Source organism: Eschrichtius robustus, chromosome 12 (assembly GCF_028021215.1).
Source record: "Eschrichtius robustus isolate mEscRob2 chromosome 12, mEscRob2.pri, whole genome shotgun sequence".
Taxonomy (NCBI): domain Eukaryota; kingdom Metazoa; phylum Chordata; class Mammalia; order Artiodactyla; family Eschrichtiidae; genus Eschrichtius; species Eschrichtius robustus.
This window is the reverse complement of record NC_090835.1, coordinates 37,364,120-37,380,078: the sequence shown is the minus strand read 5'-3', so window position 1 is coordinate 37,380,078 and position 15,959 is coordinate 37,364,120. Positions and strand designations below refer to the sequence as shown.

The following is a 15,959-nucleotide window of genomic DNA, read 5'->3' as shown; positions in this document are numbered from 1 at the left end:
GCCCACGTGCTGCAACTACTGAAGCCCACTGCCTAGAGTCCGTGCTCTGCAACAAGAGAAGCCACCGCAATGAGAAGCCCACGCACCACAACAAAGACCCAATGCAGCCAAAAAAATAAATAAATTTTAAAATTTTTTTTAAAAAAGAAAGGGGGAACATGACTACCAATTTTACAGGAATAAAAAGGATTATAAGGGAATTCCCCGGTGGTCCAGTGGGTAGGACTCCACACTTTCATGGCCGAGGGCCCAGGTTCAATCCCTGGTCGGGGAACTAAGATCCCACAAGCCACATGCGGCATGGCCAAAAAAAAAAGGGGGGGGAGTGGATTACAGGAGAACACTATAAACAACTGTACACCAACAAACTGAGTAACTTAGATTAAACGGACAAATTCCTAGAAACACAATCTACCAAAATGGACTAATGAAGAAACAGAATAACTGAACAGACGTATAACCAGTAAGGAGACTGAATCAGTTGTCAAAACCCTCCCAAAACAGAAAAACCTAGGACCAGATCGCTTAACTGGTAAATTTTACCATTTAAGGAATTAATACCAAGCCTTCTCAAACTCTTCCAAAAAATTAATGAGAAGGAACACTTCCTAACTCATTCTATGAATCCAGCATCACCTTGATACCAAAGCAAGACACAAAGATAGTACAAGAAAACTACAGATATTCCTTATGAATACTGATGCAAAAATTCTCAAAAAATACTTGCAAACTCAATTCAGCAGCATACTAAGAGGATTACTGTATATACCACGACCAAGTGGATTTACCCAGGTACATATGGTTCAAAATACAAAAATCAATCTATGTAACACACCACATTAATAGAATCAGTGTGAATTAATTTTTGTGAATTAGTAGAAAACCGCATGACCATGTCAACTGAGGCAAAAAGAATCTGACAAAAGTAAAATCCCTTTCATTAAAAAACACTTAATAAACTAGAAATAGAAGGAAACTTCCTCAACATAATAAATGCCAGTCATGAAAAAATCACAGCTAACACTACACTAAACCGTAAAAGTCTGACAGACTTTCTCCAAAGATTAAAAACAAGACAAGGATGTCTGCTTTCACCACTTCTATTCAACATAGTACTGGCAAGAAAAAGAAATTAATGGCATCTGTGTTGGAAAGGAAGAAATAAAATTATCTCTGTTCACAAATGACATGATCTTATACATAAAAAGCTCTAAAGTTTCCACACACACACAGACACAGACACACACACACACACACACACACACACACACACACAACAACCTGTTAGAATAAATGAATTCTGCAAAGTTGCAGAATACAAAATCAATACACAAAAATCAGTTGCATTTCTATACACTAGTAATGAAAAATCTGAAAAGGAAACATATCCAGTCATTGTTTAATTGTTGACTCCTAATCATGGAGGATTATTTGCTGGGATACTTTGTAATTTTTTTGTGAGCTCACTTTTTGTGGAAATTGTTTTTTCTGTGAAAATCTCTTGTGGCCCAGATTGTGAAAGCTTCTCCACCACAGGAGTTCTGTATTTGCTTTTGCCAGCCAACCAAAGAATATCACTGGTCCAAAACAATTTTGTTTGTTGTTAATATCTTGACTTTGGGGTTCCCAATCAAAATAGAAATTTCAAACATATACCCAAATAAGGCCCATGCCCAGAGTTTCTCAGGGGAGACTTACATGCCCATGCCCCTGCCCCTCAGAGTGGAGTCAGAGAGTGAGAAATCTATCATCTTCCCACAGCATAAAGCAGATAGTTTCCTTTTCCATTGTTTCAGTGAAGGTCCTTAGGGAATCCCAGTTTTATATGGAGGTCAGGGTCCCCATTCTAATTCCTCACCCAAGATTTTGTCCCTGTCCTCAATTACCACTTTACTTTTACAGTTCCATCTTCATTTCTGGCACCTAGGAATTTCTCTAAGAGTTTATTATAGTTTACCCGAAATTTGTATTTGTGTGCAACGGGAGAGTTTGTAAGTTATCCTGGTTAGTCATCTTGATAGATCTGGGTCTTGTCCCTTCTGTATTAAAACCATTTCTTTTCTCTCTGATTCTGAAATACCATAGACTCATGGTTTTCTTCCTACCTCATGGGATGCTGTGAGAATTAAGTGATACGATGCAAATCAAATGCTTAGCACAGGACTGGCACTCAATAAACAGTAGCCATCTACCTAACTGACCACATGGACATTTTCATCATAAAACACCTATTAACATTTTAGGGGAATCTTAATGTTCCAGAGTATAAAATCTTGAAAACGCTGGCTTAAAGGTTACACTTTCTGAGATTTCATTCTCTCCGATTTTATCCCTCTGACCTCCAATAATCTGAGACAACCTCAAAGAAAAAAAAACGTTAAAGCAGTACTCTTAAAGAATTAAGTCCCTAAAGGTCCTGTTCTCACTGGATTAAGAGCATACACTGATAAACGTAAACAGTACGAAAAACCTGGTACGTAAACAATATAAAAGTACTCTGTTCTATAACACACTTAATATAATGAAGAAACTATACAGCCAAATTTTTTTTTTAATTTTATTTATTTATTTATTTATGGCTGTGTTGGGTCTTCGTTTCTGTGCAAGGGCTTTCTCTAGTTGTGGCCAGCGGGGGGCCACTCTTCATCGCGGTGCGTGGGCCTCTCATTATCGCAGCCTCTCTTGTTGCAGAGCACAGGCTCCAGATGCGCAGGCTCAGTAATTGTGGCTCACGGGCCTAGCTGTTCTACGGCATGTGGGATCTCCCCAGACCAGGGCTCGAACCCGTGTCCCCTGCATTAGCAGGCAGATTCTCAACCACTGCGCCACGAGGGAAGCCCAGCCAAATTATTTTAAATAAAAATAAAATTTAAAAGAATGATAAAGATGGCAGAGGAGTAGGATATGGAGCTCACCTTCTCCCACAAATACATCAAAAATACATCTACATGTGGAACGATTCTCACAGAACACCTACTGAATGCTGGCAGAAGACCTCAGACTTCAAAAAGGGCTAGAAAATCTCCATGTAACTGGGTAGGACAAAAGAAAAAAAAAAGCACGAAAGGAAACGGGACAGCACCTGCATACTTGGGAGAGAACTGTGAAAAAGGAAAGGTTTCCACACACTGGGAAGTCCCCTCACTGGCAGGGAGAACAGCCCGAATGGAGGGGGAGCTCCGGAGCCTCAGGGGAGAGTGCAGCAACCAGTTTGCAGAGGGCAAAGAGGAGAGACACCAGCACAGCCAGTCGGTGCTGCCACCTGGCACTCCCCAGCCCAAGATGCTCACTCTTCCACTGAGGGGGTCAGGGGCTGAGTGCTGAGGCTTGTGCTTTGAAGGTCAGAACCGGGAAGAGGACTGGGGCTGGCTGCATGGTGACAGCCTGAGGGGGCTAGGGTGTGGTGCGCTATAACCGAGGGACTATGGGAGGAAGCCTGGGCCCCCCAGAGGGGCAAGGCACCATTGTTGGGGGGCCCACGAGGAGAAGGGTGGGCCTGCCACAGGAGCTTCTTTCTCCACGCCCTCTCTCAGGCAGCAGGGCACCACCTACACAAGCTCCAGGGGTGGGCAATAGCTGCCGCTGCCATCTTGGACTCCAGAGTCAGGCATGGACGGCTGGCCAAGGGTCCCAAAACCTGGCACCAACCAATGCCCCCGCCTCCCCGGAAGCACATGCAGCCCACTGGCACCAAGGGTCCCATGAGCGGGCTGCAGGCCTGCATACCCCCTAACAAGGGGATAATGACCAGCACATGCGGAGGAAAGAAACAGCAAGCACCCAAACCAAAAACAGCCCTCAGACCAAAAAAATATTAAACCCACACAAGCTATGCAGGGACGCTCCCATAATAAATAGCCCTCCAAGACTACTGTAGGTATTTGTATCTCTTAAACTCACAGAGTAAGAGAAATATAAGCAAAATGAAGAAGCAGAGGAACCACTCCCAATTAAAAGACCAAGAGAATTCCCCTGAAGGAACAAACAAAGAAACAGACCTCTTCAGTCTAACAGACACCGAGTTCAAAAAGGAGGTAATGAAAATAGTGAAGGAACTAAGAAAGGTTTTTAACAGAAATGCAGATTACTGTAAAAAGGAACTAGAAACTATAAGGAGGAGACAAGAAAAATTAGAAAATTCATTTGCTGAGGAGAAATCTAAGCTAAATGCAACGAATAGCAAAATAAATAATGCAGAAGAAAGAATAAGTGATCTGCAAGATAGAATAATAGAAATTACCCAAACAAAAGAGTAGACAGAAAACCAAATGAGGGATATCCCTGGTGGTCCAGCAGTTAAGACTCCACGCTCCCCATGCAGGGGGCCCGGGTTTGATCCCTGGTCAGGGAACTAGATCCCGCATGCCGCAACTAAGAGCCGCATGCTGCAACTAAAAGATCCTGCATGCCGCAACTAAAAATCCCACGTGCCACAACTAAAAAAAAAGATCCTGGATGCCGCAACTAAGACCCGCATGCCGCAACTAAAGATCCCACACACCGAAATGAAGACCCCGCACACGGCAACAAAGATCCCACATGCCGCAACTAAGACCCAGCACATCCAAATTAATTAATTAGTTAATTTTTAAAAAAGAAAAACAAATGAAAAAAAAATGAAAGCAACATTAACAGACCTATGGGATAATATAAACCATGCCAAAATACACATAACAGGGATTCCAGAGGGAGAAGAAAGAGAAAAGGGGATTGAAAATGTATCTGAAGAAATTATGGCTGAAAACTTCCCAAACTTAAAGAAGGAAACAGATATCCACATATACGAAGCACAGAGGGTCCCAAACAAGATGAACCCAGACAGACCTACATACCAAGATATATGATAATAAAAATGGCAAAAGTTAAAGATAAAGAGAGAATACTAAAGGCAGCAAGAGAAAAACAAAGAGTTAATTACAAGGGAAGGCCCAATATGGCTATCAGCTGATTTCTCTACAGAAATGCTGCAGGCCAGAAGGGAGTGGCAAAATATATTCAAAGTCTTGAACAGGAAAAATCTGCAACCTAGAATACTCTACCCAGCAAAATTATCATTTAGAATAGGAGGAGAAATAATTTCTCTGACAAGCAAAAACTAAAAGAATACAGCAATACTAAATCTATCCTAAAAGAAATATTGAAAGGTCTTCTCTAAAAGAAGCAGGAAGATACAGGGAGATAGCAACTGGAAAGTAAATCACTTAAATTAGCTAATATACAAATCAAAAAGGAAAAAAAAACCACCACCTATTTGTGAAAGTGATCATAAATGCAAGGAACAGCAAAAGGATAAAGATGAAGATGTAAAAAAAGGACATCAAAATCATAAAATTTGGGGAAGGACTAAGAAAATGTAGATTTTTTTTTTTTAGAATGTGTTTGGGCCTATATGACTATCAGTCTAAAGCAAGCAGAACTAGGAAGGGGTTAACATACTTGAAAAACAGGGCAACCACAAATCAAAAACATACAATAGATTCACAAAAACCAAAAACAACCCAAGCATAAAACAAAAAGAAATCATCAAACCCCAAAAAGAAAAACAAAAAGAACAAGGAACAAACAAGGAATATAGAAACAGCTGAAAACAAAGTTTAAAATGGCAATAAATATATATGTATCAATATTACCTTAAATGTCAATGGACCGAATGCTCCAATCAAAAACAAAGAGTGGCAGACTGGATTAAAAAAACAAGAGCCTACAATATTCGACCTACAAGAGACCCATCTTAGGGCAAAGGACACACACTGAAAGTGAGGGGATGGAAAAAGGTATTTCATTTCATGCAAACAGAAATGACAAGAAAGCAGGAGCTACAATATTCCTAGCAGACAAAACAGACTTTAAAACAAAGGCCAAGGACTTCCCTGGTGGTCCAATGTGTAAGACTCTGTGCCAATGCAGGGAGCCCAGGTTCGATCCCTGGTCGGGGAACTAGATACCGCATGCATGCCGCAACTAAACAGTCCGCATGCCGCAACTAAGAGTCCTCATGCCACAACTAAGAGTCCAGTCTGCATGTCGCAACCAAGAAGTCCACATGCTGCAACTAAGATCCCACGTGCCGCAACTAACACCCAGTGCAGCCAAAATAAATAAATAAATAAATATTTTAAAAATTAAAAAAATAAAACAAAGGCCATAAGAAAGATAAAGAAGGACACTATATAACAGTAAAAGGATCAATATAAGAAGAAGATTTTACACTTTGTCAACATATGTGCGACTGATACAAGAGCAACCAAATACGTAAAACAAATACAGACATAACAGGAGAAATTGATGGGAATATAATAGGAGACTTTTAACACCCCACTCACATCAATGAAGAGATCTTCTAGACAGAAAATCAATAAGGCAACAGAGATCCTAAATGATACAACACTTAGATTTAATTGATATTTTCAGGATATTACATCCAAAAAAAAACCGCAATACACATTCTTTTCAAGTGCACATGGAACACTCTCTCTAGGACTGACCACATACTAGGAAAGCCAATGGGTCAACAAGGAAATCAAAAAGGAAATTTAAAAAATACCTTGAGAAAAGCAACAATGAAAACACAACCATACAAAATCCATGGGATGCAGCAAAAGCAGTTCTTAGAGGGAAGTTCATAGTGACACAGGCCTTACTCAAAAAACAAGAAAAGTCTCAAATAAACAACCTAACCTACCACTTGAAAGAATTAGAAAAAGGACAAATGAAACCCATAGTCAGCAGAAGGAAGAAAACAATAAAGATCAGAGTGGAAATAAATAAAATAGAGGTTTAAAAAACAACAGAAAGGGAATTCCCTAGTGGTCCAGTGGTTAGGACTCCGCACTTTCACTGCTGAGGGCCCAGGTTCAATCGCTGGTCAGGGAACTAGGATCCCACAAGCCATGCAGCGTGACCCCCCAAAAAAAAGAAACCAAGAGCTGGTTCTTTGAAAGGGTAAACAAAATTGACAAACCTCTGGCCAGGCTCACCAAGAAGAAAAGAGCAAGAACCCAAATAAAATAAGAAATGAAAAAGGAGAAATCTCAGCTGGTACCATAGAAATACAAAAAAACCATAGAAGAATAATATGAACAATTATATGCCAACAAATTTGACAACCTACAAGAAATAGACAACTTTCTACAAACATACAGCCCACCAAAATTGAATCAAGAAGAAAGAGATGATCTGAACAGACTGACGACTAGAAGTGAAGTAGAATCTGTAATTTAAAAAACTCCCTACAAACAAAAGTCCAGGACCAGGTGCCTTCACAGGCAAATTCTACCAAACATACAAAGAAGAACTTACACTGATTCTTCTAAAACTCTTCCAAAAGACTGAAGAGGAGGAAACACTCCCAAAGACATTCTATGAAGTCACCATCACCCTGATACCAAAATCAGACAAAGATACCAACAAAAAAGAAAATTACAGGCCAATATCTTTGATGAACATAGACGCAAAAATTCTCAACAAAATATTAGCGAACTGAATCCAACAACACATAAAAAAGATCGTACACCACAACCAAGTGGGATTCATCCCAAGTTCACAAGAACGGTTCAACATCTGCAAAGCAATCAATGTAATACACCACATAAACAAAAGAAAAGTCAAAAACCACGTGATTATCTCAATAGATGCAGAAAAAGCATTTGGCAAAACTCAACATCATCCATGATAAAAACTTTTACCAAAGTGAGTATAGAGGGAACATATCTCAACATAATAAAAGCCATTTATGACAAACCCACAGCCAATATAATACTCAGTGGTGAAAAGCTGAAAGCCTTCCCACTAAAACCTGGAACAAGACAAGGATGCCCACTCTTACCACTGCTATTCAACATAGTATTGGAAGTCCTAGCCACAGCAATCCGACAAGAAAAATAAAAGGTATCCAAATTGGAAGGGAAGAGGTAAAATTGTCACTAAATGCAGATGACATGATACTATATATAGAAAATCCTAAGAATTCCACAATAAAACGACTAGATCTTATGAAGGAATTCAGAAAAGTAGCAGGATACAAGATTAACATTCAGAAATCGGTTGCATAAATTTCTTGACACTAATGATGAAATATCAGGGACTTCTCTGGTGGTCCAGTGCTTAAGAATCCGCCATCCAATGCAGGGGACGCAGGTGCGATCCCTGGTCGGGGAACTAAGATCCCACATGCCGCAGGGCAACTAAGCCTGTGTGCTGTCAACTACTGAGCCTGCATGCCCTAGAGCCCATGCGCCACAACTGGACAGTCCGCGGGCCATGGAGCCCGTGCGGCACAACTACTAAGCCCGCAGAGTCTGGAGCCCATGTGCCACAACTAGAGAGCTTGCTCACCACAACTACTGAGCCCATGCTCTCTAGAGTCTGTGCACCACAATGAACAGCATGCGCCGCAATGAAAGATCCTGCGTGCCGCAATGAAGATCCAGAGTGCCACAACTAAGACCCGACACAGCTAAATAAATAAATAAATATATTTTTAAAAAACCAACGAAATATCAGAAAGAGAATGTATAAAAACAAGACCTTTTAAAATCACACCAAAAAAACATAAAATACCTAGGAATAAACCTGACCAAGGAAGTGAAAGACTTACATGCTGAGAACTATAAAACATTACTAAAGGAAATTAAAGAGAATGCAAAGAAATGGAAAGATATCCCATGCTCTTGGATTGGAAGAATTAATATTATTAAAATGGCAATACTACCCAAAGCAATCCACAGATTTAAAGCAACCCCTATCAAATTACCCATGACATTTTTTGCAGAACTAGAACAAATAATGCAAAAATTCATATGGAGCCATAAAAGACCCAGAATTGCCAAAGCAATCCTGAGGAAAAAATACAAAGCAGGAGGCATAACTCTCCCAGGCTTCAGACAATACTACAAAGGTACAGTAATCAAAACAGTGTGGTATCAGTACAAAAACAGACATATGGATCAATGGAACAGAATAGAGAGCCCAAAAATAAACTTACACACCTACATTCAATTAATCGTGGACAAAGGAAGCAAGACTATAAAATGGGAAAAAGACAGTCTCTTCAGCAAGTGGTACTGGGAAAGTTGGACAGCCACATGTAAATCAGTGAAGTTAGGACAGCCACATGAAAATCAGTGAAGTCAGGACACACACTCACACCATGCACAAAAATACTCAAAATGGCTTAAAGACTTGAACATAAGACATAATACCATAAACTCCTAGAAGAAAGCACAGGCTAAACATTCTCTGACATAAATTGTACCAATGGTTTCTTAAGTCAGTCTCCCAAGGCAACAGAAATAAAAACAAAAATAAAATGGGACCTAATCAAACTTAAAAGCTTTTGCACAGCAAAGGAAATCATTTAAAAGAAATGAGGGACTTCCCTGGTGGTCCAGTGGCTAAGACTCCACACTCCCAATGCAGGGGGCCCAGGTTCAATCCCTGGTCAGGAAACTAGATCCCACATGCTGCAACTAAGAGTTCGCATGCCACAACTAAAAGATCCCACATGTTGCAACTGAAGATCCTGTACACAGCAACAAGGATCCCACATGTGGCAAGGAAGATCCCACACGCGGCAACGAAGATCCCACACATGGCAACTAAGAAGCAGCACAGCCAAATAAATAAATAAATGTTAAAAAAAAAAAAAAATGAAAAACCTACAGAATGGGAGAAAATATTTGAAATGATGCGACCAAAACTGCTTAATCTCCAAAATATACAAACAGCTCATACAACTCAACAAAAAAACAAACAACCCAATTGAAAAATCGACAGAAGATCTTAATAGACATTTCTCCAAAGAAGACATGCAGATGGTCAGTAGGCACATGAAAAGATGCTCAACATCACTAATTATTAGAGAAATGTAGAACAAAATTAAAATGAGGTACCACCTCACACCAGTCAGAATTGCCATCGTTAAAAAGTCTACAAATAACAGGGACTTCCCTGGTGGCATAGTGGTTAAGAATCCGCCTGCCAATGCAGGGGACACAGGTTCAAGCCCTGGTCCAGGAAGATCCCACATGCTGCGGAGCAACTAAGCCCGTGTGCCACAACTACTGAGCCTGCGCTCTAGAGCCTGCGTGCCACAACTACTGAAGCCCGTGTGCCTAGAGCTCCACGACAAGAGAAGCCACCGCAATGAGAAGCCTGCGCACTGCAATGAAGAGTAGCCCCTGCTCGCTGCAACTAGAGAGAGCCTGCGTGCAGAATGAAGACGCAACACAGCCATTTATTTATTTATTTATCTTTTTTTTTTTTTAAGTCTACAAATAACAAATGCTGGAGAGGGTGTGGAGAAAAAAGGGCACCCTCCTACAATGTTGGTGGTAATGTAAGTTGGTGCAGCCACTATACTGGAAAATAGTATGGAGGTTCCTCAGCAAAGTAAAAATACAGTTACCATATGATCCAGCAATCCCACTCTTGGGCATATACCCAGACAAAATTATAATTCAAAAAGACAGGGGCTTCCCTGGCGGCACAGTGGTTAAGAATCCGCCTGCCAATATAAGGGACACAGGTTTGAGCCCTGCTCCACGACGATCCCACATGCCGTGGAGCAACTAAGCCCATGAGCCACAACTACTGTGCCTGCACTCTAGGGCCCGCGAGCCACAACCACTGAGCCCACGTGCCACAACTACTGAAGCCCACGCACCTAGGGCCCGTGCTCCGCAGCAAGAGAAGCCACCGCAATGAGAAGCCCGCGCAATGCAACGAAGAGAAGCCCCCACTCGTCGCAACTAGAGAAAGCCCACATGCAGCAACAAAGACCCAACACAGCCAAAAATAAATAAATAAAAAGATACAGGTACCCCTATGTTCATAGCAGCACTATTCACAATAGCCAAAACATGGAAACAACCAAAAGGTCCGTCGACAGATGAATGGATAAAGAAGATGTGGTACATATATATAACGAAATACGACTCAGCCATAAAACAGAACGAAATTATGACATTTGCAGCAACATGGATACAACCTGAGATTATCATACTAAGTAAAGTCAGACAGAGAAAGACAAATATCACGTGATATCACTTATATGTGGAATCTAAAATATGGCACAAATGAGCCCATCTACAAAACAGAAACAGACTCACAGACATAGAGAACAGACTTGTGGTTACCAAGGGGCGTGGAGGGAGGGAGAGGGATGGACTGGGAATTTGGGGTTAGCAGATGCAAACTATTACATTTAGAACAGACAAACAACAAGGTCCTACTGTATAGCACAGGGAACTATATCCAGTCTCCTGGGATAAACCATAATGGAAAAGAATATTAAAAAAAAAAAAAAGAATCTATATATGTATACAAATGAGTCACCTTGCTGTACAGCAGAAATTAACACAGCATTGTAAATCAACTATACTTAAAAAAAAAGAGCAGCAAGCATAAACAGAAAACAATAAAACAAAATAAAATTTAAAGCTATTTCAGCATCTGTGAAAGTACAATCCAGCAACTTTTTTAAACAGCAGCTAGAATACAATCAATTTAGTAACTTACAACCAGCTCTTAAAAAGAAATGAAATAGAAACTATAAGGATGCACTACACAAAGGGGTAAACAATGTTCAAGAAAACTCTCTGATACATATAATGTATGGGTTGCAATGGAAAACAAAATGTACCCAGCTTTTGGAAAAAAAAAAAAGTAAAATGTGTAACTATCGGTTCAGAAAGTTTGAGAAACACTGCTCTAAAGCAGTGAATCTTTTTTTTTAATAAATTTATTTATTTTATTTTATTTATTTTTGGCTACACTGGGTCTGCATTGTTGCACGCAGATTTTCTCTAGTTGAGGCGAGTAGGGGCTACTCTTCGTTGCGGTGCGCAGGCCTCTCATTGCAGTGGCTTCTCTTGTTGCAGAGCTCTAGAGCGCAGGCTCAGTAGTTGTGGCGCATGGGCTTAGCTGCTCCGTGGCATGTGGGATCTTCCCAGACCAGGGCTCTAACCCGTGTCCCCTGCACTGGCAGGCGGATTCTTAACCACTGTGCCACCAGGGAAGCCCTAAAGCAATGAGTCTTAACTGTAGCTTTGTGAAACACCAGTTGCCAATCTGTCTAAAAATAATGATTTTGTTTTCTTTTTCTTCTTCTTTTTTTTTGGGGGGGCGGGGGGGCTGCACTGCGCAGAATGCAGAATCTAAGTCCCCTGACCAGGGATCGACCCTGTGCCCCCTGCAGTGGAAGTGTGGAGTCTTAACCACTGGACCGCCAGGGAAGTCCCCAAAAATAATGATTTCTGACTCATTAATTTACACACTATAATTAAATGTTTTTAAAGAAGTAAAACATTGATTCACACCAAAATATGTGCATAGGATATTTCTGAAAGGTAAAGAACATCATATAATCCAGCGGTAAGGTCTCACAAGGTTAAAGAGGTTTATAATCCACGCTCTAGGACATTGGATTCAAGGCAATGTTATTTCCAACCTAATTATGATTATCTTTGAATAATTCACTTCTTTCAACTTAATATAAAACCAGTTATTAAGAAACAAAACTGTTCTAGGACTTCCCTGGTGGTGCGGTGGTTAAGAATCTGCCTGTCAATGCAGGGGACATGGTTTCAAGCCCTGGTCAAGGAAGATCCCACATGTCCAGGAGCAACTAAGCCCACGCACCACAACTACTGAGCCTGCGCTCTAGAGCCCATGAGCCACAACTACTGAAGCCCACTCGCCTAGAGCTCGTGTTCCACAACAAGAGAACCACCACAATGAGAAGCCTGCTCACCGCAACAAAGAGTAGCCCCCGCTCGCCTCAACTAGAGAAAGCCTGCGCGCAGCAACAAAGACCCAATGCAGGCAAATAAATAAATAAATAAATTTATTGAAAATAAATAAATAAATAAAATAAAAATACAAAACTGTTCTTGCAGAGAGCTTTATTATTCAAAATATCCCTTCATGCTTCCAACATCCAGAGGGTATTCACTTCATTCTAAACATACAATAAAACTATAAAGAATCAGAGATGATTTTCCTACAATGACAACCAGGAAACTTTTACAAAGCACAGTAAAATCATCTGTAATCTTCTATAAATCTTGCATATAACAAATACACTGCTGTAAGTGCTTCATTTTCATCCTGCTTTTCAAACGAACTCACATAAAAAAAAAAAAGAACTCACATTAAAACATTTTTGACAGGAGATAGATTTTTTTGGTCTCCCACAGTGGTAGCTAATTAGAGATTTTTAAATCTAGTCTACACAATACTGCAAACTATAGCATTAATAACAATGTTATTCTCTAAAATACATTATGTGGTACAATTCTGTAATAAAATTTTCTTAAAAGTTAAGAAAATCTGTTTCCAGATCTTTTGCTCGGCTTATGCATTTAACTATACTGAGACTTCCAGATTTTTTCAGAAGATTAAATTTTTAGTGTCTTTAAAAGCAAAGAAAGCTATATGGCATACGCAATTCACACTGAAATTCTTAATGCTAAGAGACAAAATATCGACATTACTTCTAAAAACACAGCAACTAATTTTTGACAATTGAAATATACACAGTCGCTAACAAATTACCATTTTCTGGTCTTCATAGCACTTATCCTTACTTGAAATTATCAGTTTGTCTCTGTTCTTCCAAACATATAAATGTAAGCTCCTATCTTGCTGACAAAATATTCCCAGCACATAGCATAAAACACAGCACAGCACAGCCTTCAGAGTGAATATTAAATACTGTCAAGAATAGGACAGCCTTCCTCAGAACAGAATGTCCCCATCACCGGGGACGACTACTCATCATTAAGAATAAGAGTGTGAATTATTAGAGAAATGCAAATCAAAATTACAATGAGGTAACCTCACATCAGTCAGAATCACCAACATTAAAAAATCTACAAACAATAAATGCTGAAGAGGGTGTGGAGAAAAGGGAACCCTCCTACACTGTTGATGGGAATGTAAATTGGTACAGCCACTATGGAGAACAGTATGGAGGTTCCTTAAAAAAAACTAAAAATAGAACTACCATGTGACCCAGCAATCCCACTATGGGCATATACGCAGAAACAAACCATAATTCAAAAAGATACATGCACCCCGACATTCCCTGCAGCACTATTTACAATAGCCAAGACATGGAAGCAAGCTAAATGTCCACTGACAGAGGAATGGATAAAGAAGATGTGATACATATATACAATGGAATATTACTCAGCCATAAAAAGGAACGAAATAGGGCTTCCCTGGTGGCGCAGTGGTTGAGAATCTGCCTGCTAATGCAGGGGACAAGGGTTCGAGCCCTGGTCTGGGAAGATCCCACATGCCACGGAGCAACTAGGCCCGTGAGCCACAACTACTGAGCCTGCGCATCTCAAGCCTGTGCTCCGCAACAGGAGAGGCCACGATAGTGAGAGGCCCGCACACCGCGATGAAGAGTGGCCCCCGCTTGCCGCAACTAGAGAAAGCCCTCGCACAGAAACGAAGACCCAACACAGCCAAAAATAAATAAATTAATTTAAAAAAAAAAGGGAACGAAATAACATCATTTGCAGTGACGTGGATGGACCTAGAGATTGTCATACAGAGTGAAGTCATAAAGAGAAAGACAAATACCGTATAATATCGCTTGTATGTGAAATCTACAAAAATGGTACAGATGAACTTATTTGCAACGCAGAAATAGAGTCACAGATGTAGAAAACAAACTTATCGTTACCAAGGGGGAAGGGAGGGTGGGATGAATTGGGAGATTGGGAATGATACATATATGCTACTATATACAAAACAGATAACTAATGAGAACCTACTGTATAGCACAGGGAACTATACTCAGTGCTCTGTGGTGACCTAAATGGGAAGGAAATCTAAAAAAGAGTGGATATACATATATGTATAACTGATTCACTCTGCTATACAGCAGAAACTAACACAACGTTGTAAAGCACCTACATTCCAATAAAAAAAAAAAAAAAGGAATAAGAGTTTGAATAAGATCATAAATCGTTAAATCCACAAATCCGTATCTAAAAACATATGATCTTAAGATTTTAAAAAAGACTACAGCACCCAAGCAGCAAGTACTCATTAAAATAGTTATTTAAAAATTTTTTTTATTGTGTCTTAATTCCTTAAGATTCTATAATATAGATTACTACTATAGTAAGAAAAAACTATAACAATTATTTTAACAAAGAAAAACAGATCAGCATTCAACTAAAAAATAAAATGTTGACTTTTCTTTTTAGTAAGTACCTTTTCTTGAAAGACGACAGCAGTTTCTAGCCCTGGCATGATGTCCAGTAGGAGTCTGCAAGCGGCAGTGTTTAAAGGGGGCTCTCGGCTTGTCATCACATACGCATTCACCAGCTGTAAAGAAAAGGAGTACTTCTCATCTGAAATTCAACCCAATCAAATTAATAACATCTAATAAATCCTTAATACATTCCCATAGCTTGCCTAAAGGGTATTAAAGAAGACTATACCTAACATTACTAATTAAACCTCTAATTATTAGAAATAGTTATGATCCTGCTGAGCCATGATAATACCATATAATTTATTCTGCCACTTTAAAGTCAAATCCCCCTAAAACAACTCAGCAACCATAGAAATTAAAGCTCAAGGAGTATCACAAAGAAAACACCCCCCATCCTCATATACACTTTTTCAGAAGGATAAAACAGGGCAAGATAAGCCTCCCCTCACCCCTCCCTGATTCTTGACAATAGTTAACGAAAAAATTTGAGTTTTATATTTTATATATATAAATGTATCAATAAAACTTTCCTTTTGGCACTCATCAAATAAATACTGGATCTCTAAGTGGCACTGTGTTCTATTGCTGGGTATACAACAGTGAATAAGACAAAGTCCCACCATCAAAGGGTTCATAATCCAAAAGAGGTGACAGCTGGAAAAACAAATATCATTAAGTACAGGATGCTACAGAAGCGAGAACATGAAGGACAAGTAGGAATAGC

At 39.8% G+C, this 15,959-nt stretch overlaps 1 protein-coding gene across 3 annotated transcripts in view; it reads right to left on the bottom strand.

Moving 5' to 3' along the window:
• DCAF1 (DDB1 and CUL4 associated factor 1) overlaps positions 1–15,959 on the bottom strand; it is an 80,345-nt gene that overhangs the window by 49,365 nt on the left and 15,021 nt on the right. For all 3 annotated transcript variants that reach the window (XR_011075766.1, XM_068559108.1, XM_068559109.1), the window contains one exon: positions 15,232–15,345. Coding sequence is in view for 2 of the 3 variants with exons in the window: in XM_068559108.1 (XP_068415209.1) it covers positions 15,232–15,345 (114 nt within the window). In the remaining variant the exon portion in view is untranslated. The remainder of the gene's footprint in view (positions 1–15,231; positions 15,346–15,959) is intronic.